Genomic DNA, 24867 nt, shown 5'->3' on the forward strand with positions numbered 1-24867 from the left:
TTATCACTGATAGTGGAGTTTATTTGTGTGTCCCTTAAGTTATTGTCCACACTGTTATGTCATGATACTATGACCTTTCATTGAAGATATATGTTATGAAATGACATCTCACACTGGAGGATCACTGGAAATCAGCCATTCTGCAAAATTCTTTTGAGCTATTTTAAGTTTGTAACTCTTTTGTTTTATTTATGTTCTCCTTTATTTTGTTGTGTTAGTAATAAGTGGTCAAGCATAACATGTCCACCCTGTTATGGGAAGATATATGGGTGTGGCAGCGGGGGCGTGGTTGAGCACCCATCCGGAGAGAAAGTGGCAAGGGCGCTTACACCTGAGCTAAATTATGTCTAACACCTGTCTCTAATTCCAGTGAGCTTGGGGAGAGCGGTATATAAACAGCCATGCCACCACCAGAAGAGAGAGAGAGAGTCTGGCACGAGAGTCTCACGGTGAAGCTACAGAGTTCGTGATGCTAAAAGAGTTGTGATAAAGACTTTGTGATGATTAAGAGGCTGTGACTAGGAGCCTGTGATGCTAAAAAGTTTGTGAAGCTGAAGAAGTTACTGTGCCAGTTGTGACTGTGTTACCCCTAAGTTTGTGATTAAAAGCTCACCTGAGACCTGAACCTTCCTGTCCCAGTGACCTCCTTCCCTCACAATGGGAAATTAATGTAATTTCAAAATGTCAATATATTTATGTTAACAGAAATAAAAACATCAATATAAGTTTACAAATATGTTTGCTAGATATCAATCACAGTCCACGTAGAGGCTAATTTATCGACTGAATGTCCACCCTGTTATTTTCCACCCTGACGCCTGCCCATTTACTGTAACTGGATGGACATCTGAATTTTTTTGTCATTTAGCTTGACCCAGTATGACTAATACAATCTTTAACATGTCCCTGTAAGGATGAAACATGAAGATACTTGTAAAAATATGTTTTATTTTTCAAAAGTTTCAAAGCCGAAATGCCACTGAATTGTAGGAATGACCCAACAACAACAATGATGAAACTTGCCTTTTAAATTGACCCAAAACATCTGACATCATAAAATCACTTCATTCTTCAAAATAAATAAATAAAAATAAATAAAAACTACTTTCCCCATTAAATATATTGAATAAACATACATGTGGAAGTAGATCTGACATTCTAGACAAGTCTATCGACTTTGACCATTAATGCAGCCTAAGAAATTTATACTGTAAAATATATTTTACAGTATACAACCCTGGTTGTATGGTATGTCTTGATGGGAAAGAAAGAATGTCTTGATGGAAGAGCAAGAATGAGAGGCAATCGAGAGGATCCATTGTCCGGCTGTGGGGGGGTGGAAGGGAGATTTCCCTGACCGCTGCCCTAACACCAGGAGATGTTCTGGGATTAATGGGGTGAAACATCCATGATAGTTGGCTCCCAGCTGATGACCCCGTAGCTGGACAACTGAAGGCACCGGCAGAGGTGCGGTAGGCAGTAATGCACAGCAGATTTAGACATTTACCTGTGCATCTGAGTAATATTCTGGGAGACCAGTGACTACTGTGTATAGGGTAGCTGGAGTCCAAGGAAGATTGGAAGACTGTCAGGAAAGACTGACTGAATGCAGGAAAGTCTGCACAGGGGTGGGCAGGCTAGATACCTTACCCACAGGTTCTCATACAAGGGACACCCTAACTAACTACAAGCCCTTTTCAAGAAAAACAGCCCGGTGATCCTCTGAGAGGCAGGATGGAAGATACCAAATAAGATGGACTCTACGGACATGACTTGAACGGCCATGGATAATGAGTAAAAGATCCTAGGAAATGCAGCTGTGGGTGGACGAAGGTAATGACTTACAAGGGGCTGCGGATTAATCAAGGAAGGATGAAATGTGGCGAGAACAGCCAGACACAACCTTGCACTGCAGCAGCAGGTCAAACATGAAGGATACAGAGCCCGGTTGAGCACCACAGTGCTACTGAATCCACTGTTGTGGAGGGTCACCAAGAAGACCAGTACCGCCAGCAGGACAAGTCATGCCCATGAGATGAGCAGCAGGAGGATACAACTGTTAACCCACAGACAAGAGAGCAAAGGCAAGATAATGAAAAGGAGCCATGGAGAAGGAAACTAATTAATTGGCCAAGATCTAATGATAAAGAAGCCTGGAGCAGACTAGACCAAGACTTGTGCTCCACCTTGGAGAATGCACTCAGCGGAAGGGTGGAGGCCAAGTTTAATATGTTTAGTGACATTGTTTATGAAGAATGTGTAGGTAGATTTAAAGAAGTGTCAGTGAAGAAGCATGGTCCCAGGGTGATGGGTAGGAGAGAAAAGGAAATACTTCTGATGGTGAAAGAGCGGAGGAAGCTTTGCAAAGCATGGAGAAGAGCAGATGAGAATGGATGGGAAAAGGTATTGAAGGTATTGCATAAGGGCTAGGTTGTCGGTTTTGAGGAGGGCAGAGAGAATTCGATGGCGGAGAAGAAGGAAGGATCGTGAGCGGATGAAATTCATCAAGGATCCATTTAAATTTGCCAGAAATCTTCTCGAAGAGAAGAGGAGTGGGAAGCTGGTGATGCCGAAGCAAGAACTAGATCACATGAAAGAACAACTAGGGGATCCATAAGGTAGCTCAACCCAAGTTAAGTGAGATCACTCTAGTGTTAGAAAAAGCTAGGGCAACTTCAGCCCTGGGCCCGAATGGGGTCCCATATAGGCTGTTGTGGCGAGCAGGGCAGGGACGTGTGGCGGAAGAGAGAGAGATGCACGAAGCCTGTCTGTGTGTGTGTGTGTGTTTTTATGTTCATACATAGCTGGCTGAAAAACAGTGTGTGGTTTTGTTTTTTATACACTGAAAAGTGTTTATTAAATGTCTACATGTTTGTCAAGCTGGTCCCAGCTTCCTCCTTTCCCATCCTTGAATTGTTACACTGGTACCTGGGAAACCTGGGAAGGAGGAAGGATGCGGTGTCAAGGAGTCCTCACCGCTGACAGTGACACCGAGGGAGTGCTCGATCCATTGGTGCTGAACCGGCAACTGAAAGGGACAGCTGAGGGGTCCAGTGCCATTACCCAGCATCATGGACGGAAGCAGTACAGCGAGCTGAGGGCCAGTTGATGGCATGTCTGGGGCCGGCGAGCCCGTTTCTCTCTCCTCTTTCTGCTTTCTCCTCTCTCTCTCTATTATCCCCCCCTCCTCTCCCTCATCCTGTACCCACTCCCAGGCACGTGTGGGTTGGACCTGGAGACCATCCTGATGCGCCAATGCTCCCTCCCTAGAAATGGGGGAGGGGAAGTAGGTCACAGGCCGGAGAATTCCCTGATCTGATTTTGGCAATGGGGGTATGTGGCGAGCTGGGTGGGGCAGAACGGCGTCTGGGCAGAGTGAGGCCGGGAAGATAAGTGGTGAATGAGTTCCACCTGTGTGCCACACCGGTCTCGCATTCCAGTGAGGGGAGGCTGGAGTATTTAAGGAGAGGAGGCAGCGGCAGATGGGAGAGAGAGATGCACGAAGCCTGTCTGTGTGTGTGTGTGTGTTTATGTTCATACGTAACTGGCTGAAAAGCAGTGCATGGTTTTGTTTTGTTTTGTTATACAGTGAAAAGTGTTTATTAAATGTCTATGTGTTTGTCAAGCTGGTCCCAACTTCCTCCTTTCCATCCTTGAATTGTTACAGCTGTATAAGCTGTGCCCAACAGTTCTTAAACTGTTATGGAGACTACTGAGAGTTGCCTAGAAGAAGCAGTGCATATCCCTATAATGGCGAAAGGCAGTGGCCATCTTTATACCCAAAGAACAGGAATCCACCAACATAAATCAGTTTAAGAGTACTGCTCTACTGAATGTGGAGGGAAAGATTTTCTTTTCGGTGGTAGCAAGGATGATGTCTGATTACTTCCTGAAAAATGGATACATAGACACAAGCTGCCAGAAGGCAGGCTTACCAGGTTTTCCTGGATGTGTGGAGCATTGGCAGATCCAGTCTGCCAAGAGAGACCAGAAAGACCTCCATGTAGCCTGGCTGAACCTGGCAAATGCCTATAGATCGGTTCCACACCAGCTCATCAGCTATGCACTAGAGTTGTTCCATGTACCAGAGTGTAATAAGAGCTTGGTAGACAGTTACTATGGGGACCTGAAAATATGTCATGCAACACAGGAATACATAACTGGATGGCAGCGACTGGAAAAAGGGATTGCAAAGGGATGTGCAATCTATCCCATCCTGTTCACAGCTGCATTCGATATCATCCTAATTGGTGCCAGATAGATGACCAGAGGAATCCGTGCACAATCTAGGGAGAGATTGCCATCACTGCACAGCTATATGGATGATGTCACAAGCATACTCCAGACTGCTGCATGTACAAACAGACTCTTAAAAAGGCTGGAAGAGCTTTTGACATGGGCCAGGATGAAGATCAAGCCAGCAAAGTCACATTGCCTTTCTTTTCGTAAGGGGATTAGAAGCGACCAGATAGCGTTTGAGGTGATGGTGAAAGAATCCCGGTGCTGGCAGAGCAGCCCATTCGAAGTTTAGTCAAAGAATACACAGCAGATTTGTCAGATAAACATGGCAGGGTTGGTTCTGAAGCAGCTGAAACAGGGCTTGGATATAATAGGCAATTTTCATCTGGATGGACACCAAGGCCAACAGTTACATCAGGAAGTGGCTGGGCTTTCCATGTTGTCTTTCAGACATAGCATTATTGGGAAGAAATGCCTTACAACTGCCAATAAATTCCATCAACCTGGGTTAAAAGCAGGAGAAGACCAGGCTGTTCTTAGAACTAAGGGAATCAATAGATCAGTGAGGGCTTGTCAAGCCCAGGTCTGAACAGACCGCTCTTGGAAGGCAGAGGAGGTTGTAAACAGGGCGGTTTCAAAACTGAAGCAACAAGAGATTGTTGGAAGAACCCAATCCAGAAGAGCAGGCCTTGGATGGGGGATGGCTCCCAAACTGTGGTCAGCAGCCTCTAAAAAAACAGAAGAAAGTGATGGTAGTGATAGAGATAACTAAGATAGAAGAAGAAGGGTATATGATTCGAGCAGTCAGCCAGCAGCAGCAAGGGTGCTGGACAGTATGGGAAGGTGCATCTAATAGAGTTTTAGGATGGGCTGACTGAAGATACCCCAAGCCAGGTTATGTTTTCTAATAAGATCCACCTATGACACTCTTCCAAGCCCTGGAAATGTGTCTCTGTGGTATGGTAAAGAGGAGAGTTGTCCCATCTGTGATGCCCCAAGAGCAAATCTGCAGCACATGTTGGCTGGGTGCAAGACAGTCTTGGCACAAGGACAGTACAGGTGGCGGCATGATCAGGTTCTGCAAAAGCTGGCAGTTGTGTAGAATAAAGGCCAACAAAGGCCATAATGCTGCTCAGAGGAAGTACATTGAATTTGTTAAAAAGGGAGGTGCCGCACAAGGTATGGCATGGAGGGAGGAAAGGTCAATCCTGGCACATGGAAGTTATTGGTCAATGATGGTCAACCTAGGCCAGCAGCTAATATTTCCCTCTGAGATCGCCATCAACTCCTTGTGGCCGGACATATTGTTATGGTCGGCATTAGCTAGGAAAGTCACAACGATCGAACTTACTGTCCCATGGGAAGAGGGACTGGAGGCAGCCTATGAGAGGAAGAGGCTAAAATATGCTGATCTGGCTGCCGAGTGTAGGGAAAATGGATGGCAGGCTGCCACTGACCCCGTGGAGGTCAGGTGTCGAGGGTTTATTGGAACATCAATGCAGTACCTGTTGTAAAACATTGGTATCTTTGGATCAGCATTGAAGAAGTCTCTGAAAGAAATGGCAGAGGAAGCAGAAAAAGGGAGCTTCTGGCTATGGTTAAAAGGGAATGATGAAAAGTGGGGTCAGGGTGTGCAGAAGTGAGAAAGTAGGAATAGGGAACAACTGCTATATGTGGTGAGGTAGCAAGTAGAAGAGGAAAAGGGTGGGGAGAAACTATTTCCACTGACACACTTGGTCCTTATCCTGGGGTTTCTGGAGGGGGATTGAATGAGGGAGTGAAACCAGGCCCAGGTAGGCTTTGGAGGGTGGCTGACGCATTCTCGTGGCTCGCCTCTCACCTCACTCTCCTACTTAATCTGTTGGAGGATTGATTTAACTGAGCTCAACTTAATTTGATTTATATAGCACATTTAAAAACAACAGAGTTGACCAAAGTGCTTCACAATTTAGAAATTTAAAAATACTAAATTAACAAACACCATCAACATACAGTACATACACAATACATTTTAAAGCATCATAAACTCTAATAAAAAGCTGCATATACAAGATGAGATCAACGTCAGTGCAGGTATCTCCAATACTCAGCATTCCCCCGATTCAAATGCCAATGTAAAAATATGTGTTTTCAGCTGAGACTTAAAAATCTCTATAGAAGGTGCCGAACGAATATAAAGGGGAAGATTATTCCATAATTTAGGAGCAGCTACAGAGAATGCTCTATCACCCTTTGACTTTTACTTGGACCGAGGGACAGCCAGAAATATTTGGTTTGTAGATCTGTGGCCTAGAAGAAGTATGAAAGCTTAGGAGATCTGCAATGTAATGTGGAGACATATTGTGCAGTGCTTTAAAAACAACTAATAAAATCTTAAACTCATTCCTGTACTAAACCAGCAGCCAGTTAAGAGATGATAACACAGGGGTTATAAGCTCTCTTTTTTAATGCCAGTCATTAGCCTGGCTGCAGCATTCTGTTCAAGCTTCAGGCAGGACAGTTGCCACTGACAGGATAGGCACTGGACGGGTGGAAGGCAGAGTTTTATAGCTTGTGTTTTTTCTAACAGAGAAGAGACCTTGAACATAGGGTAGGTCTGCTCATGTGTGTGTGGGGGGCAGGAAATTGAACCCTGGCTGTATGGTATGTCTTGATGGGAAAGGAGGAATGTTTTGATGGGACAGCAAGATCGAGAAGCAATCAAGAGGATCCAGCTGCAGGAGGTGGCAGGGAGATGTCCCTGTCCGCTGCCCCACCACCAGGAGATGTTCTGGGATTAATGGGGTGAAACATCCGAGATAGGTGGCTCCCAGCTGATGACCCTGTAGCTGGACAACTGAAGGCACTGGTGGAGGTGTGGCAGGCAGTAATGTCCAGCAGGTTTAGACATTTTCCTGTGCATCTGAGTTTCACTCATTATCAGTCATAAACAGTAAAAGCCCCCCGGAAATCAAATGATGCCCCCTAGTGACTCTAAGCCACAGCTTGCCAAACACAGCTGTCTTTGTCACTTACAGAAGTTTCAACCAGGACAACATAAAAGTATACAATGAATCATAAATTCAAAAGGATTATAAAAGTCTGAATAAACAAACATTAATATGTTAAAACATCTGTCCATGTTAAAAGGCATTCTCACAATCTAAGTGTAATGATGGCAGACTGGAGAAGGCAGATCCAATTGCAGCTTTTAATGGAAAAACTAAAAGACACACAAAACACTTGAGAAAGCATTAAACTTGAACATAAAGCTACATTACAGACTGGATAAACAGAATAAGAACTGACAATGAACAGAGGAACACACATAGATTAAATACACAGAGACTAATAAGCAAATAAGGAACACCTGGGACTAATAAACACAAAAACCAATGAACAAAGACAAGGAAAATAACTACAAAACCCATAATCAAATGAAAGACAAGAAGTGAAAAATAAACAAACATAGTGACCCCTGGTGGTCACCAGGGTAAACCTTACAGAGACCCCCAACTAAGGAGCAACTCCTGAAGCTCCTTCACACATAAAAACAAAAATAGTTCCTGGGAAGATCAGGAGGCAGAAGCTCAGGGGGTGGAGCCACAGGAGGCAGAGGCTCAGGGGGCAGAGCTAAAGGAGTCTCAGGGGATGGAGTTCCAGGGGGAGGAGCCACAGGAGGCCCAGGAAGAGGAGCCGCAAGAGGCAGAGCCAAAGGAGGCCCTGGAAGAGGAGCCGCAAGAGGCAAAGGCTCAGAGGTTATGGCATCTGGGGATTCAGAGGGCTCAGAGGTCAACATGGGACTCAAAGGGTTCAGAGTTCAGAGCAGCTGGGGACTCATAGTGCAAAGCACTAGGGGATATGAGGTGCAGAGCCATGGAAGACTCGAGGGGCAGAGCCGCTGGACAGGGGTCATACTGGAAGTGGACGGCCGCTGGGCACTGAACAGACTGGCAGCGTGTGTCTGACAGGTGCTGGCCACTGGACTGAGCAACAGACTGGTCGATGGCTGCTGGGGACTGGACAGGATCGTCGACAGTGGCCGGGAGACCTGGCAGCGATTGGGGAATGGCCCCCATGGCCGGGAGCCCTGGCAGAGACTAGGGAACGGCCCCCATGGCCAGGAGCCCTGGCAGTGACTGGGGGAACGGCCTGCATGGCCGTGAGCGCTAGCAGTGACAGGGGAACATCCTCCGTGGCCATGAGCACTGGTAGAGACTGGGGAACAACCTACATGGCCGTGAGCGCTGGCAGCAACTGGGAAGCAGGAGCCATTCTCCTCCTCTTCCGGACAGCTGGGAGCACTGCTGTGGGAACAGCCTCCAAGGCCAAGGACACTGGCACTGGAAGGATGAGGCTTCAGGCGCTGGCTCGTTGACTGTGGCAGGCATGGGCACTGGCTCGTTGACCATGGCAAATGAACTGGGGACCACTGGGACCTCCGTTATGGGAATCGCTGAGGAATAGCCTTGAGAGCCACATGGGGACTGGAGCAGTACCCCACTATGTAGGGGCAGGAACTTTGCAGTATGGCATAATCTATGTACTGTTTCAGAGTACAGTTAAAGCTGTCTCCTGGCATATATAACTTGATTTAGGCTTGTTGAGCCTTTAACACGTGCTCTCCCAGTTTACACAATCTCTGAGGGCACAAAAAAGCTCAGTGAACTCTTCAATTGTTTCAGCCTCCTGCTTCAGAGATATGAGTTCCACTGCTGGATCCATTTCTTTGGTCAGTTCTTCTGTAATGATGGCAGACTAGAGAAGGCAGGATCCAATTGCAGCTTTTAATGGAAAAACTCAAAGACACACAAAACACTAGAGAAAGCGCTAAACTTGAACACAAAGCTACATTACAGACTGGATAAATAAAGAGATTAAATACACAGAGACTAATGAGCAAACAAGGAACACATGGGACTTATGAACATAAGAACCGATGCACAAAGATGAGGAAAAGAACTACAAAACCCAGACTCAAACGAAAGACATGAAATGAAACATAAACATACATAGCGACCCCTGGTGGTCGCCAGGGTAATCCTTACACTAAGCAAGGTCAGTTCTGGCCAACAAATGGTTTGACCTCTGAAAACAAAGAGCCCTGCTTGTGAGAAAAGTTGTTGATGCAGCATGTGGAAAAAGCCCAAACAGAGAGAAAACGGTCTACAAAACAGATGGATTATCATGAATTGTAAACAGAACTGACTCCAGAAGATGCAAACTCAAAAAAAAATTTTTTCACGCAAACTGAGTATTCTCGAAATATTTGTGCCTGATTACTTTTATGTACAGACAACAAAATTATTTGTTTAGTTTAGGACAGAACAGTGTATTTGAATGTTTTTACATACAACACGTTTTATTCTTAATGCAAAGAAATGAAAATGAATATGAATTTTTGGAAGCCATGATGCTTATCAGTTTGTATTGAAGATTGAGTGCTGCTCAGTATTGGCATAGAGACTCTTGGGAGCTCTGTGTTCTTGGCTTCAGTAGCTCTTCTGGTTTCTTCATTTCCTTTGTCCACTGCTGAAATGTGGTGATTGAACACAAAGATAGGTTGATGGTGGTCCAGCTGGAAGGTGTTGTCTGCAATCTGAGGAAGGTGCCTATGTCCTGCTGAAAAACATGACACAACTCTTTCACAAGATATTTCCTGGCAGAAGGTATAGGCCTATTTGTACCTCAACTGATTAATCATCAGTCTAGGCTGGAGTCGATCAAAAATACAGTGACTTCAGCTGATGCTGACAATGAAAGTTTTATGAAGGGACACCAAGAAGCCTATTTGATTTTGCTTACTTTTTATTTATCGGTTTGGCATCTTTGCTTATTTAAGTACCAGTTTACTTATCAGTTATCTGACCAGTCAGCAAGCCAAATTCAGGTGCCAAATCTTTGATATTGCTTGCTGTTTCCCTTTTCTCCGCTGTTCTTTCACTCAATGCTCTGTCTTCATCAATGATTCTGCTCCCTCATCAGAACAGTGCAGGCTTCACCTTTGTACATCTGTCAAAAATACTCAGAAATCAATCACTCTGAAGTCTGTCAGGCAACTTCCAATCTGAAGGCAGGACATTCTGTATGACTTGATTGAGACTGCAAAGTTTGCTACATAGAATGCCTTTAACCTTTGTTTGAATCCTACAAAATTGCTCTCTGCTCTTGCTGTTAACAACTTTTCTTATCTCAAAATAACTTAACAAGGGTCACTACTCATGCTGAAAATATGAGAAGGGACAGGAGGTTAGGAGAAAACATTAGGAAAGGAGAGCAACACGTTTACATAAATTAATGTAATGTGTATAATGTAAAATGCAATATCTCAAAGTAATTTGGATGCAAATTATGACTATTCTCTATAATAATCACTATAATAATATTATATTTCTTATATATCTATCTGTCTATTCGTCTGTCCGTCTGTCTATCTATCTATCTATCTACACACACACGGTACATAGTAGTATACAGTAGTTTAGTAGTGTAGTATAGTATAGTTTATAGGAATTATTTTTTCTATAAGTAATATAACCCTTATTATAAGGGTTATATTACTTATAGAAAAAAGTCTGTCTTTATTCACTCACACTTATGTTGTCCCAACTTTCTTTGTTAGACAGAAGTGTTAGACAGAATGTTACTTGCATTTATTTTAATTTAATGAAAAAAAAAAAAGATGCAATGAAAATGAATAGTGACTGAGTTTGTCAGTCTCCAACATACTGCATGCCTAATATCCTTTATGCTCCACAAAAGAAGTAATAAATGTTTGTAACAACATTAGGGTGAGTAAATAATGACAGAATTTAAATTTTATGTGAGCTATCCCTTTGAAGTAGGACCCACAGAAGCACTTTAAAGGCTACACTCTGAAATGTTTTATCAGGTAATGTAATAATGTGCTTCAGGTTTTTAAATCTAAATCAACTTGTTTAATTCAACTAAAAATATTGTTTATATGATTGAATTACTGTTGCTACATTATGTTACATTCAGAAACAAAATACATGTTAAGGGTCAGATCATGCAGAACTAGGTGTTTAAGATGACAACTGCACAATTTTTTAACAAAATGTTTTTTTAAATAAATAGTATCTTGAAGGTAACATGTGAACATGGGTGTCAGTGTTTTAGAGAGAGGTATTGCCCTGTGCGCACATGACTATTGTTGTGTGTTGCTTGCTCAGCCGTTCTCTGTTCTCTTGTCATGCCACAACAAATGCTATTGCTCTTCTACAACTAAATACCCTCTATACAATTTGTGCAATCTCACTGGATAATGGCTTTTGGAAACATAGTTTCCTTTTTTTTTGTCCCCAAACACTACATTTTTGGAGTAACCAATTTCATGAGTGAGTAAAGGACAGGTTGGTGTTCGGGATTGGAGACTTCTGATGCCATCAGTACGGTCATGACAACTGTCCCGAGAGTTTGATTGTAGGCCTGACTGAAAGGATAGTTTTTCAAAGATTTTTTCTTTCTTCCTGGACAGTCCTCTCTTACTAATCAATTTGCAATGTCGGAGAAACAATCAGGTAAGCACCTAATAATTTATTACATTTTCAGTTTGTATCTGGGATTTTTTACACAATGAAAGAAAAAATTATAGGCCTAGCCAACAATACAAAACATTATATAAATAAATATATACAAAATGTATCATTTTATTGTTAAAATTATATAATAATGAGTTTGCATTTTTTTATATCACCAGTTTCACTTTTCACAATAACGTTACCATATTTGATTAAATAATTATAATTAAATAACACATTTCCCAAAGGCCCATATGTATTCTTTACAGCGTTTGTTTCTACTCTTTTCAAAATAACATGATGCAATTGTCCATCAGTTCTTTATGTTATAGTTCATGTTAAATCAACTAAATCAGGAAACTTAAAACACTAAAGAAGAAATTTATCTTAACGTTGGTTGCATAGCTAATAATTGGTTTATTCTTGATTGCTGAGTGTTTTTCACACTGTTCCGTCATGCACTTCTGCTGACTTCAGATTAACCTTATAAAATTCATAATGTTTTTATGGACTTTTAAATCATTGTGTTAATATGCTGTGTTAATACATTGTAAACCTACCTGTGGTAATCTACAAAAGTGATCCAAAGGTGGTATTTCTGCCAGACCTAACCCTTAAAATTAGTTTTGGTGTAACCTAATGTATTCAGGTATTATATTAAAACGATTTAATTTCTATTTTACCACATGAAGCATTTTTATTTATTTTTATTTATTTATTTTTACTGTAAAAGGGTTGGTAACACTTTACAATAAGGTTCCATTTGTTAACAAAGGTTAATGCATTAGGTGTCATGAACAAACAATTAACAATATCTTTACAGCATTTATTAATCTTTGTTAATAATAGTTAATAAAAAAAAAAAGTTGTTCATTGTTTGTTCATGTTAGTTCATAGTGCATTAACTAATGTTAACTAATACAACTTTTGATTTTAAAAATATTAAAATTAACATTAACTAAAATTAATAAAAACTGTAAAATTATCGTTCAATGTTAGTTCAGGTTAACTAATGTTGTTAACTAATGTTAACAAATGGAACCTTATTGTAAAGTGTTACCAAAATGTTTTGTCAGTGTGATGAGGAGGAGCGTGCGGCCGGGCCAAGAGGATGCACACCCGGCGCTGAGTTGCCAAATCAGCGGGAGTTAAGGGAGGAAGAACGCCGCCATGGATGCCTCACCTCTGGAGGGCATTTTCAAGACCCTCTTCAGCATCAACCAGATACAACATCAGGCCCTCATCGAGCTGCACGCAGAACAGGAGCAGCAGTTTATTGCGCTCCTCCAGGCCCAAGTGGAGGACCGACAGGTGCTACGGAGCATGCTGCCCCAGGAGGGTGTTGCCGCTGCGACCCCGGACCCCGTGACCGCCCCTCCCCATGTTCCGTTCAGTGACGGATTTAGGCATGGGCGACATGGTGGCATCTTGTGTGTGTGTGTGTGTGTGTGGGGGGGGGGGGGCACAACCCCCCCTCCCCCGGTCAACAACTTTGGGGGCGTGTTGAAGCGGGTTTCGCCCAGGGCGCCATACAAGCTAGAACCGCTACTGGTTCCACTAGTCAAGATGGGCCCCCAAGACAATCCAGAGGCCTTCCTGGAGCACTTTGAGCAGACGGCAGGGGTCTGCAGATGGCCGAGCACCCAGTGGGCGGTCCGGGTAATACCACTGATGTCCAGGGAAGCCCAACTTGTGGCGCAGCAATTACCAATGGAGAACCTCCTGGTATATGCCGACTCGAGGAAAGCCATCCTGCAACGTGTCGGCCGGACACCCGAGCAGCAGCACCAATGCTGACCATTGGCGAGCACGGCCGCCCGTTTACCTTCGCCCAGCAGCTCCGGGACATCTGCCGGAGGTGGTTTTTGGTTGATAAACGCGACATCGGAGCTGTGATCGACCTGGTGGTACTGGAGCAGTTTATCGCTCGACTTCTGAGAGGGACGGCGGAGTTGGTCCAGTGCCACTGCCCGGCGTTGCTCCAAATGACCATCCAGCTGGCAGAGGACCACATGGTGGCGTATTCAAGAGCCGGCGAGCCCAGAGAGCCTTCTCTCTCTCTCCTGTCTCCCCTCCTTCCCCTTCTTTCCGTCCTGTTCCTCCTCCCAAAGCGGCTCCTTGGCTTCGGGGACTGCACTACCCACCAGTTTCCCCTGTCCCTCTCCGCTCTCACTCCCAGATTGGTGGACCCACTGCCATGGGCACAGGCGTGGAGTCTTGAATGGTCTGCTGGAGCTGCGGGGAGCCCGGGCATTTCCGGGACCAATGCCCGGTGATGGAGGTGGGGACATTGGTTTGGGTCCCCTTCGCACCACAGGTTGCCCCCAATTGAGCTGGGACGTACTGCATACCCATGAATATTGAGGGGGGTACATACCAGGCCTTGGTGGATTCGGGTTTCGGCCAAACCTCCATACATCAATGCCTGGTTCAAGATGAGGCTTTGTGTGCTATTCACAAGGTGAAGGTAAGGTGCGTGATTATCCTGTAGTGACTGTGATGATTCAATTTCGGGGACAAAAGCATAGTGTCGAGGCTGTGGTTAGTTTGTTTTGTTTATAAGAATAAATACCATTTGTGTTGAATTTCGCCAACTCCTGCTTCCTCCCTGCACCCCATCATGAACCCATTACACTGGTGCCGAAACCCGGGAAGGGGGGAAGAGCACGCTGTCTGGGAGAACTCGCTGCTACCATTTGCCAGGGAGGCGGACGAGCCCACTGCCATCCGCCAGGATTCGGAGGAGCCATTACCATCTGCCAGGGGACAGAAGAGTCGCTACCATCTGCCAGGAGGTGGAGGAACCACTGCTGTCCGTCAGAAAGTGGAGGAGCCATTGCTGTCTGCCAGGGAACGGAGGACCTGCTGATGTCCGCCAGGGGAAGGAGGACCCGCTGCCATTTGCCGGGGCACAGAGGACCCCCTGCCGTCCACTGGGAGATGAAGGAACCACTACCCTCTCTGCCAGGGGGCAGAAGAGCCTGCTGTCATCTGCCAGGGGGCAGAGGAGCGGCTGAGGACCAGGTGGGCGGCGTGCCCGTGGGAGCCGAAGAAGAAAGTTTTCTTTTCTCTCTCTCTCCCCTCTCTCTCTCTCTCTCTCTCTCTCTCTCTCTCTCTCTCTCTGTCTCTCCTGCTCTCTTTCTCGCTCCCCACACCCTCATCCTACCCAGGTCCCCAGGAGGCAGGGAAGACCAGCAGGCAATGGAATTGCCGAAGGGGTAAGTCAGACCAGAGGTTCCCCCGGCCTGAATCAGGCGGTGGGGGTATGTGACGAGGAGGAGGGCGTGGCCGGGCAGAGAGGATGCACGACCAGCGCTGAGTTGCCCAATCAGCGGGAGAGAGATAAAGGAGACGCATGCGACTGATGTGTGTGCGCGTGTCTGTGTGTTTTATGTGATGTTTAAGTTCGTTTGTATCATCAATGTTAACGTTAACTGTTAATATGGTTCCTGCTTCCTCCTTTCCTGAACCTTTGTTACAGTCAGGTAACCTAAGAATGTGCTTCATGTGGTAAAATCTAAATTAACTGGTTCAATTCAAGGCAAAAATAGTGGCTTAGTGGTTAGCACAGATGTCTCACAGAAAGAAGGTCCTGGGTTTGACTCCCAACTGACCTGTGTGGGCCTTTTTGTGTGGTGTTGTTGTGGATTTTCTCTGGGTGCTTCGGTTTTCCCCACAGTCCAAAAACATGCTGGTGGGGTGAATTTGAAATTGAACACATGTTTTAACGTGTCTATATTAGCACTGTGATGAACTAGCCACTTGTACAGGCTATTTCCCTGCCTTTGGCCCTAGCTGGTATAGGCTCCATCAACCCCCTCTCCCTATAGTATAAGCAGATGTAAATGAATGGATGAATCAACCTGAATACATTAGGCCACATCAAAGAAAGTAATTTTTTTAATCAAGTACTAATAGATCATCAAGGAAACAATTGCATCTTACCAATTTTTTTCAGTGAAAGTGAAACACTTTTTTTTAATACAGTTGCTATGATGACCTTCAATATGCATTGCTGACAGATCCTTGGTTGTTATCATCATAGATTTAGTAGCTGGTTCAGATCAAGAAGAAGAGGTGACAGATGTCGTATGTGTGGAATCACACCTCAATGATGGAGAGTAGGTTACTCTTTTGTCTCAGTTTTTGGCAGATACAGTACAATTTATTTTGTACAGTTGATGATGTTAAAAGACATTGATGCTATATATGTAAAAACCAAGATGCCTGAGAGTGTGTTTTTCTTGTGATCTAGAATGATGGAGGTGGAAGTGGGTCACCACAATATTTTGCTTATACGCAGTGATGGGGTGTACAGTGCCATTAGCAACCAATGCACACACTATGGTGCTCCACTGAGCAAAGGTAGCACTTAGAGACATTATGAAATGATTGTATCAACATCAATATAACTTATTGACTCTAACCAAGCCATCCAAGAATCCATATCACTCTAAAAGTATTTATATTACAGTGAAAGGTTACGGTTCCTCTACAGGGGTGCTGTCAGGTCATAGGGTGCGCTGTCCCTGGCATGGTTCCTGTTTCAATGTGAAGACCGGCGACTTGGAGGAGTATCCTGGAATTGACTGTCTGCCCTGCCACAAGGCATTGTGCCTTAGATTCACATACATAGACAAATTTTTTTACAAAACATACCAAACAGTTTTGCACTTCAGAGTGCACATTTTCTGAGGATTAAAAAAAAAAAAAGTGCATTAAAATGCATAAAAATAAGCATGGTAATAAAAGTTATATTTTTAAATTAGCGCTTTGTTTTCATACATGCTAATATATCTGACAGATCTGACTCTTTCTTGACAGGTGAAAGTTGACAACAGCAAAGTCTATGTGTCTGTGAAAAAAAAGGTAAGGTGAGGTGTTTCGAACCGGTTTATACTAGAGGTTGATAGATACATCAGTTTTAACGAGTAATCGGTGCTGATATTTACTTTTTGGAACTATCGGTTATAGGCACTGAATTTTGCCGATAACCGATAGTTCTAAAAAGCAACTATCGGCACCGATTAATCTGTAAAACCGATATATCAGTTGACCTCTGGTATAATTTGTTTTAAAACATACAGTACACCGGCAATAAATAAGTTATCAGCCTTTTACACAACTTTATATCGGGATCTGCAAAATCCAATATCGGTCGACCTCTAGTTTATACCTTGTCATTCTAGCCTTCTGTACAATTAGTAATACATATCTGATATGATAAATAGCAAGCCAATAAATTAATGGTTGTTTTTAAATTCTAATGTGGCTTAAAAAAGCAAGACCAAAAATCAGATTGGACAATCCTAACAATAGTTCTCTTTAAACTGGGCCTGTCAATAAGTACTGTATATAACCTCCTGCTGAACTTTGTGCAGATTCAGGGTCAACCTAAGCGAATAAAGTGGATGGGAGTCAGAGATCAAGGAGTATTTCACACTGTGATGCTCTTAGGAGGAGGTGAGAGAAAAATGTATTACTTTAGTTAATGTAGAAAGTGTTAATTATGTGTGTGATATTAATGCTGGTGTGTTTTGTCATGTACAGGGGCAGCCTCTTTGATCTGTGCTGAGACACTTCGACAAGAAAATTATGGGGGCAGAATTATTATGGTATCTAGAGACGACCTTCTTCCATATGACAAAACCAGACTTAGCAAAGTAAGGCACAACATTTGTGTATGTGTGAAAAGTTATATCTACTATACAAGGGATGTTATATTACCAATATACTTTTGATTTATGCTGAAATTATGTGGATATATATATAAAAAAAAAAAAAAATTCAATGTTTGTTTTGCTACAAATGAAAAAGCTTAACTTTGACACTGGCTAAGTGTCTGTTGACTTTTCAAATGTTGAGGTTAGAATGAATAATATCTTTGTATTACCATGAAAACCCTAAGTTTACTCATTCCAGTTGAATTGAGTAATGGTGTCTCCAAAACTTGTGTAAATAAGTTACTTAACTTGGTGTTCATACACAGGGGCGGACTGGCCGTAGGGAGAACTGGGACTTTTCCTGGTGGGCCAAATTGTGCCGAACTGGCCACGATAAGCTGAAATGGGCCGCTGCATTATGGCGAACGGGCCACGACAGGCTGAAGAGGGCCGCAAATTGGCGCCGTGATATGCCAAACGGGACTGCGATAGGCAGAAAAGGACAGTGACCCTAATGACCCTTCGGCTGCGAAATGGGGCTGAATGGTGCCGAACAGGCTGCGATTAGCTGAAACGGGCCACTGTGTTATGGCGAACGGGCTGCAACACTCTGAATAGGGCCGCAAAATGGCGCCACGATATGCCGAAGGGGGCTACGATATGCAGAAAAGGACAGTGACCCTAATGACCCTTCAGCCGCGAAACGGGGCTGAACGGGCCGCGACAGGCTAAAAAGGGCCACAAAACGGCGTTGCGATATGCAAAGGGATCTGCGATATGCAGAAAAGGACAGCGACCCCCCCCACCCCCCGCTCATCAACTTGCGACACCAACCTACCCCCCCAAATTGCAACACCCCCTCCACCCAATCAACAACTTTCGACACCCCCCACTCAACAACTTTTGGGCCAGTTTCCATGTAAAATCCAGGGCCGATTTCTCTTCCCAGTCCGCCCCTGTTCATACAGAATGAACTTAACTATTTAAGTTAAGGTAACTTGATGCAAGTAGATGTAACAAACATCATACAAAACACAGCTTAAACAATTAAATAATTGTGGGTATTCCCCATAACTTCAATTTTGTACTCAATAGATTGAGTTAACACTTAAAATCTTGAAGGAATATTCTGGGTTCAATATAAGTTAAGCTCAATCGACAGCATTTGTGGCATAATGTTGATGACCACAAAAATTTATTTTCTTTAAAAAAGCAAAAATCGAGGTTACAGTGAGGCACTTACAATGGAAGTGAATGGGGGCTATTTTTAAAGGGTGTCAAGGCAGAAATGTGAAGCTTGTAATTTTAAAAAAGCACTTACATTAATCACAACATTTTTTACAATCATTTTAGGGTTTTGGGGTTGTTGACATTACATCGTCATGGCAACTAAGTTGTAAAATTGTCTATAACTTTACATAGAAAAAGTTAGTAAGTGATTTTATCACACAAAAATCATGTTTACACACTTATTGTTTATGCCTTGTGGCCGTACTTTTGAAAAATATTTTAACATTTAGAATTGGCCGCATTTACTTACTAAAATGACTTACTCTCTATAATTACTGCAAAAATAACAATTTAAACAATTTTACAGCAAAAACAATACATGAGTTTTAACAGGAAAAAAATAATGTTAAGTGCTTTTTTAAAATTATAAGCTGCACATTTCAGCCTTTAAACCCCCCCAAAATTGTCCCCATACACTTCCATTGTAAGTGCCTCACTGGAACTTATATTTTTGCTTTTTTTTTTAAAGAAAAAGAGGGGCAAGTCAAAATAAATTTTTGTGGTAATCAGCATGCCACAAATGCTGTCGATTAAGCTTAACTTGTATTGAAGCTGGAAAATTCATTTCAGTCTATGGTGAGTATACTGGCGCACTATGGCTGCCGTCGCGTCATTCAGGTGGATGCTTCACACATGGTGGTGGTTGTGGAAAATCCCCTGTTCACTATGTAAAGCACTTTAAATGTAGTGTCAGAAGGCACTATATAAGTGTAACGTTCATTCATTTACATTTCAAGTAAGGTTTAATCAAGACAACTTGATTTTTCCAGTATTGACAAAAACATTACGGTTTACAGTGTACAAACTTAGAGAGTTTAACCTAATCCTTGCATAGGTAATGAATGCTGAGAGTGACAGTCTGCTAATGAGAAGCATGGATTTTTTCCATAAGTATGATATTGAGGTCTGGCTGAAAAAAGAGGTGAGATTGAAACTTTTTCCTGTATATTCCTCTATTTATTTAATTTTATACCATAAGAATCATATACGGCAAACCATGTGCTGTCTTTCATGTAGGCTTTATCAATAGATACAAACAAGAAAACAGTGACATTTGATGATGGCTTAATACAGTGCTATGATCAAATCCTTATTGCAACAGGATGCAGGTAAGCAGGAAGTGACTGATAGACCCCAATTGTTATTTTTATGATAATTATTGTGAAGTATTATTAATCACATCTAAATAACTGTGCATTTATGGCATATTTTAAAATACAGTATTATTATTAATAATTTATGTCACTTTCATCCATGCTGAACTTACACACTGTTGATCGTACTTCTTCAGAGCAAAAAGCCTGGACTGCCCTGGTGCAGACCTGGAAAACGTGCTGATGCTGGAAACACCAGAGGATGCCAGGAGCATCCACTATGCCTGTATGGGCTGCAGGACAGTCTTTGTGGGCACTTCCTTTGTTGGTAAACACACACACCACTGCTGTCTCTATTTTTGCTTATACAATCTTATTAATGTTTTGCAAAGTTGATGTTTTGAAGTGACCTCTGGATGTACCATAAAAGACATTCATTTGACATCATTTTATACGTAGTCTACCATGTCTTTAAATGCCAGCATTTTCTTTAAAGACCCCATGAAAAATCGAAGTTTTGTCATTTTTAATTATTATTTTTATTTTTATTTAGCTTTAAAGACAACTATTTGCTAGTGTACTCCTTAAAAGCAAGCAAAACATAACTTTTAACAAATATATGCATATCAAATTTACAGTCTTTCTCTTCTGGGAAAACGGACCAAAAATATTGATGACTAATTTTGCATGCAGGGGTTTTGTCCTTCTCACTGGGGTGTCGCTGTCCTTTTCTGCATATCGCCTCCCCCTTCGGCATATCGCGGCACCGGTTTGTGGCCTGTTCTGCATAACGCGGTGGCCCATTTCAGCTTATCGCGGCCCCTTCTGCCCTGTTTCACAGCGAGCCCTTCGGGAAAAGTCACGGTTCTCCCGATGGCCAGTCCGCCCTTTATTTATACATATATAGAGAGCCACTAGGTGGCTCTATAATTTGCGCATTTATATTTGTTTATTTTTTTACTGGTGAAAGAAATACATAAATGATTATCAAAGCTAAAATATTAAATGCCATGGATCAGTATGTATTGAATAATTCAAGAATTAGAATTTTCACCGACTATTTTGGAGCAAGGTTACAGATAAAAAAAAAAAATAACATAAGAAAGGTGGTAGCATCATCATTTAATTTTCACAAAGAGATTAGTAGGTCTGTTACTAAAATCCATTAACTTCAGCACTGCTTGTTGCATTGTATGCCAATAGTGTGAGCCAAAAAATTAGGAAGAAAAAAAATTGTGTGATTTTTTTTGTTGGAGTGCCTATAACTCTAGAAGTGTTAAAGATATCTTATATATCTTCAGACATTTGTCCCTCTCCAGTCAATGGTTTAACCCCTAAAATCCCATCTTTGTTAATCAAAATGACATATTTAAAAGTTTTATTTCCATGAAAATAATCCCTTCATGCCTTAAAACAGCTTAGATTTAACTCTACACCTTTGCCTCATTTAGTATGCACGGATATATGAAAATGCAAATTAGCCCCGCCTCCATCTCCACTCACCCCTGCACCGCTCGCCTGCAGTTTGGGCTCGCTGTGACCCCAGGATAAATTTATGGAACTGTGTTGGGCTTCAATATAAGTTTAGTGGCAAAACCCATCTGTTTTTGGGTAAAATTTTCAAAACAGTTCTCTGGAAAATAACTACTGCCAACCCAAGTTTTCTCTGGAAGTTTTGCTGGGATATTACGATTTTTCCAAATAAACTGCACCCATTTATCTCGGATATTCAGAATCTTTGGTAATACATGAAGGCTCACCATTTGTCCTTTCGCAACTTTGCATCCGAAAACAGAACATGTCTTGCAAAATACCGATACGTAGCCACACTTGGTTTCTTCTGATACCCCTTGCTTCACCATAGCGTAGCTAATGATATGGAAATCCCCACCCCGCAAGTTGACGGGATTGGTTCCTTAGGTTTGTGACGTATGAAACCCTGGCTGTCTGAATCCGTGTTTTTGAGACTGTCTTTGGCAGACTAGTTCCAAGGCAAAAATGCTCAGCCTTGGTGTTGACTGCATGTCCATATGAACACCATATGGACATGTAAACAAGGCTAAAAACTTGATTTTCACTGGAGGGGGTCTGTAATATTATTTTAGATTCTGGTGCAGAGTAAACTTTGCTTTTGGTATATTAATCTTAAGGCCCCATATCCCAGAGATATGAGGTTCTCAATGTAGCTCCATGCATATTTTGTTAAATTTTACACATTTTCAATGGCCAAAAACCATATGTGGGTCACATGGTATGAAGCTTTTCTTGTCCAATAAAAATACAAATAATGTTAAAACCAGAAATGTATCTTTATTTGTTCACATAAAAACAGTCAGAATCAAAATTTTCGAGAATCCAGGAATACACAATTTCTAAGAATAAATGGCACATGTGGCTCTTCAGTGAGCTCAATAACTATATCTAGTTTTGGATTTCAGAAATGTACATCTGCAAAGGTCTTTAATGCATCATTTGGGATCCAAACACCAAAGGTGCTTAAACTCTACTGCAGGGGTGGGGAACCTTTGTGCTATTAAGGGTCATTCGAATATTAAAAAAATTATTCATGAGCCATAAAATTGCTTGCAATTTCTGATTGCGGGTTGAAATTAACGTATGCATTCGGCTACATGCTCAGGCACCAATCATTTTTTTTTAAAGATCTTTCTATTATACAATATTTTGCATTGTTATTATTTTTTTTTTATTATTTATTTTTTTTTATATCATTTTTTTTTTTTAAAGTTAATGGAGTCAAGGCTATTATTTTGCTTTTTAAATTATTTCTCGAATGGCCTCAGGGGCCAGGTAAAATGGTCTCGTGGGCCTTATATGGCCCTAAGGCCTGACTTTCCCCACCTCTGCTCTACTGTATTTGTACTGACTTTTTTTTATTCCTTTCTGCCCTAAAAGTGTCTAGACATCAGAGACCGTAAATTGTAGAGATCCCAAACTTGGTGGGATGGTTCCAAATCTATGGAGTTATATATGTGCCTAAACTCAGCGTGCGCAAAATTGTATTTTGAGCGTGCAAGTTGATATTGTGAGCGCACTAAAAGTTATTTTGTATGTGCTTGAACTCCATTTTGTAAAGCAATGTATCTTCTTACAAAGATTAATACATTTTTTGCATGTGCAAGATCTCACTCGCTCTCTCTCCTCGTATGCCCTCTGTGTGCGCTCGGAAATTTAGACTGCTCGTTTGCTTTTCCAACCGTATTCTGACAAATCCCACCTCCTACATCAGGATTGGCTATTAGGAGCTGCTTACAAGCGCTCTGCGATTGGACAGTTGAGGTAGCTACTGCAACCATGAACATCTCAGTGTAAATATTGCAGAAGAGCCAACAGGCACAATGCTCCAAGTTTAGTACACACTTTATATACTGTTTGCAGTTATTATTACAAAATATATTTACTCTGTGGATTATAGACATACCAGGAATACTGTAAGTCTTAACTTACTTTTTGCAGTCTCAAACAATTGCTGTTCCATATACTGTACATTTAATTTACCCCAAACTAAGACACAAGACATAATTAGCCTCTTTTCCTTTTTTCTGTTTCTTCTCATTAATCATTTTTGCCATTAGGGTTGTGGTAGAATGCATAAACTTCATAAAAACAGCATGCTGAACATTTCAAGATAACCCACAGCTTTGTAATGCAAACATAAACAGCGTGTCTAATTTATTATCAAGAATAGAATAGTTAATTGAGGCAGTATTTATAATATTCAAGGCAGTCGAAAAAATAGGAGAAGACACACTAAAGAAGGTGGACTAAATAACGTCTATTGAAGAAAATAATATTTCATGTATTAATAACAAAAAGAAGAAGATTCAGTTGCTGCTGATCCATGGTAGATTGTAATCTGGTCACATTTATTTTAATAAACAGATCTCTCAGAATATCCTTTGGGATAGACAGAAGTCAAATTAAGTTCCCCCAAAACTTCACTATTATGTTTTACAATGTAGTTTTACACATGGGAGAGATTGTATTAAGATAATTTCAGATCAAAGTGGTAACTAACATGGCCAAGCGAGTAGTTATGTAAGTGTAACTTGGTAACCCAGATAACCAAATACTAATATAGACCAAACTAATAGAGCTAGACAGATAGTTAGCTAACTAGTAAGCCTATTGGCAGTGTACAGACTAAAAATATATATTTCATAAAGGTTAAATAAAAATAGTTAAGTCATCAAAAGATCTGCTTTCATATGGTCATAGTGTGTTACATATTTCCTTTCTTGAAAACAAACCATCCCCTTCTCTTCCTCTTGATTTTTTTGCAGTTTGATCTGTGGTCTAGCCAGCCAATCAAAATTTACCACCTCATCTCTGATTGACTGAAATTCTGGCACATTATAATGCTGTAAACTTGTTGAGCAAACAAAGCTATGAGCACATGCTGAGTAGGTAGTAGGAGAGAGCAAGTGAGATCTTGCACACGCAAAAAACAGTGGAGTAACAAATTTCAGAAATCTGTGCAAATTCACATTCAAAGAAACTTTATTCAAGTGCAAAATAGATTTTTGTTTGCTCAAAGTTAATTCACTTTGCAAGAAGATACATTTCTTTACAAAATGCGTGTGCAAAATACCTTTATGTGCGCTCAAAATATCATATTGCACACGCAAAATATAATTATGTGCACGCAGAATTGTGGCACACATATAACTCCATACAAATCCCGCCCACTACTTAAGTCAACACATACATCCATCTGACACTAGGTGGCTCTATAATTTGCACATTTCCGTTTTTTCTAAGAACCATTTGGGCTAGATTAAAAATTATTCATCCCTCTGAATCTTTAATACCCCCAAATGAAATGGTCATATTAATTTCCATTTCCAAAAAAACATTTTCAATTTCTTTGATCACCGTTGCACAGTGAGGATTTTCTTAAGTTATAGTGCCCCCTGGCATCTGAAAATGATTACATTTGGCATTTGCACTCCGAATGTCCTGTTTTCCATGTATACCAAGTTTTGTTAAGTTTGAATATTGTAATCACTACATTCAAGCCAATTAGTCAATATGGGCCACGCC

General features: G+C 41.8%; 1 protein-coding gene across 3 annotated transcripts in view; it reads left to right on the plus strand.

Moving 5' to 3' along the window:
* The first annotated feature begins 11603 nt into the window (after positions 1–11603).
* Positions 11604–24867, plus strand: part of aifm5 (apoptosis inducing factor mitochondria associated 5) — a 37308-nt gene continuing 24044 nt past the window's right edge. For all 3 annotated transcript variants that reach the window (XM_051681024.1, XM_051681025.1, XM_051681026.1), the window contains exons 1-10: positions 11604–11759; positions 15805–15880; positions 16015–16124; positions 16258–16367; positions 16584–16628; positions 17141–17222; positions 17310–17422; positions 19548–19634; positions 19730–19821; positions 20004–20134. In XM_051681024.1, the coding sequence (XP_051536984.1) occupies positions 11741–11759; positions 15805–15880; positions 16015–16124; positions 16258–16367; positions 16584–16628; positions 17141–17222; positions 17310–17422; positions 19548–19634; positions 19730–19821; positions 20004–20134 (865 nt within the window). In that variant the 5' untranslated portion in view covers positions 11604–11740. The remainder of the gene's footprint in view (positions 11760–15804; positions 15881–16014; positions 16125–16257; positions 16368–16583; positions 16629–17140; positions 17223–17309; positions 17423–19547; positions 19635–19729; positions 19822–20003; positions 20135–24867) is intronic.

Source organism: Myxocyprinus asiaticus, chromosome 40, assembly GCF_019703515.2.
Source record: "Myxocyprinus asiaticus isolate MX2 ecotype Aquarium Trade chromosome 40, UBuf_Myxa_2, whole genome shotgun sequence".
In the NCBI taxonomy this organism is placed as follows: Eukaryota; Metazoa; Chordata; class Actinopteri; order Cypriniformes; family Catostomidae; genus Myxocyprinus; species Myxocyprinus asiaticus.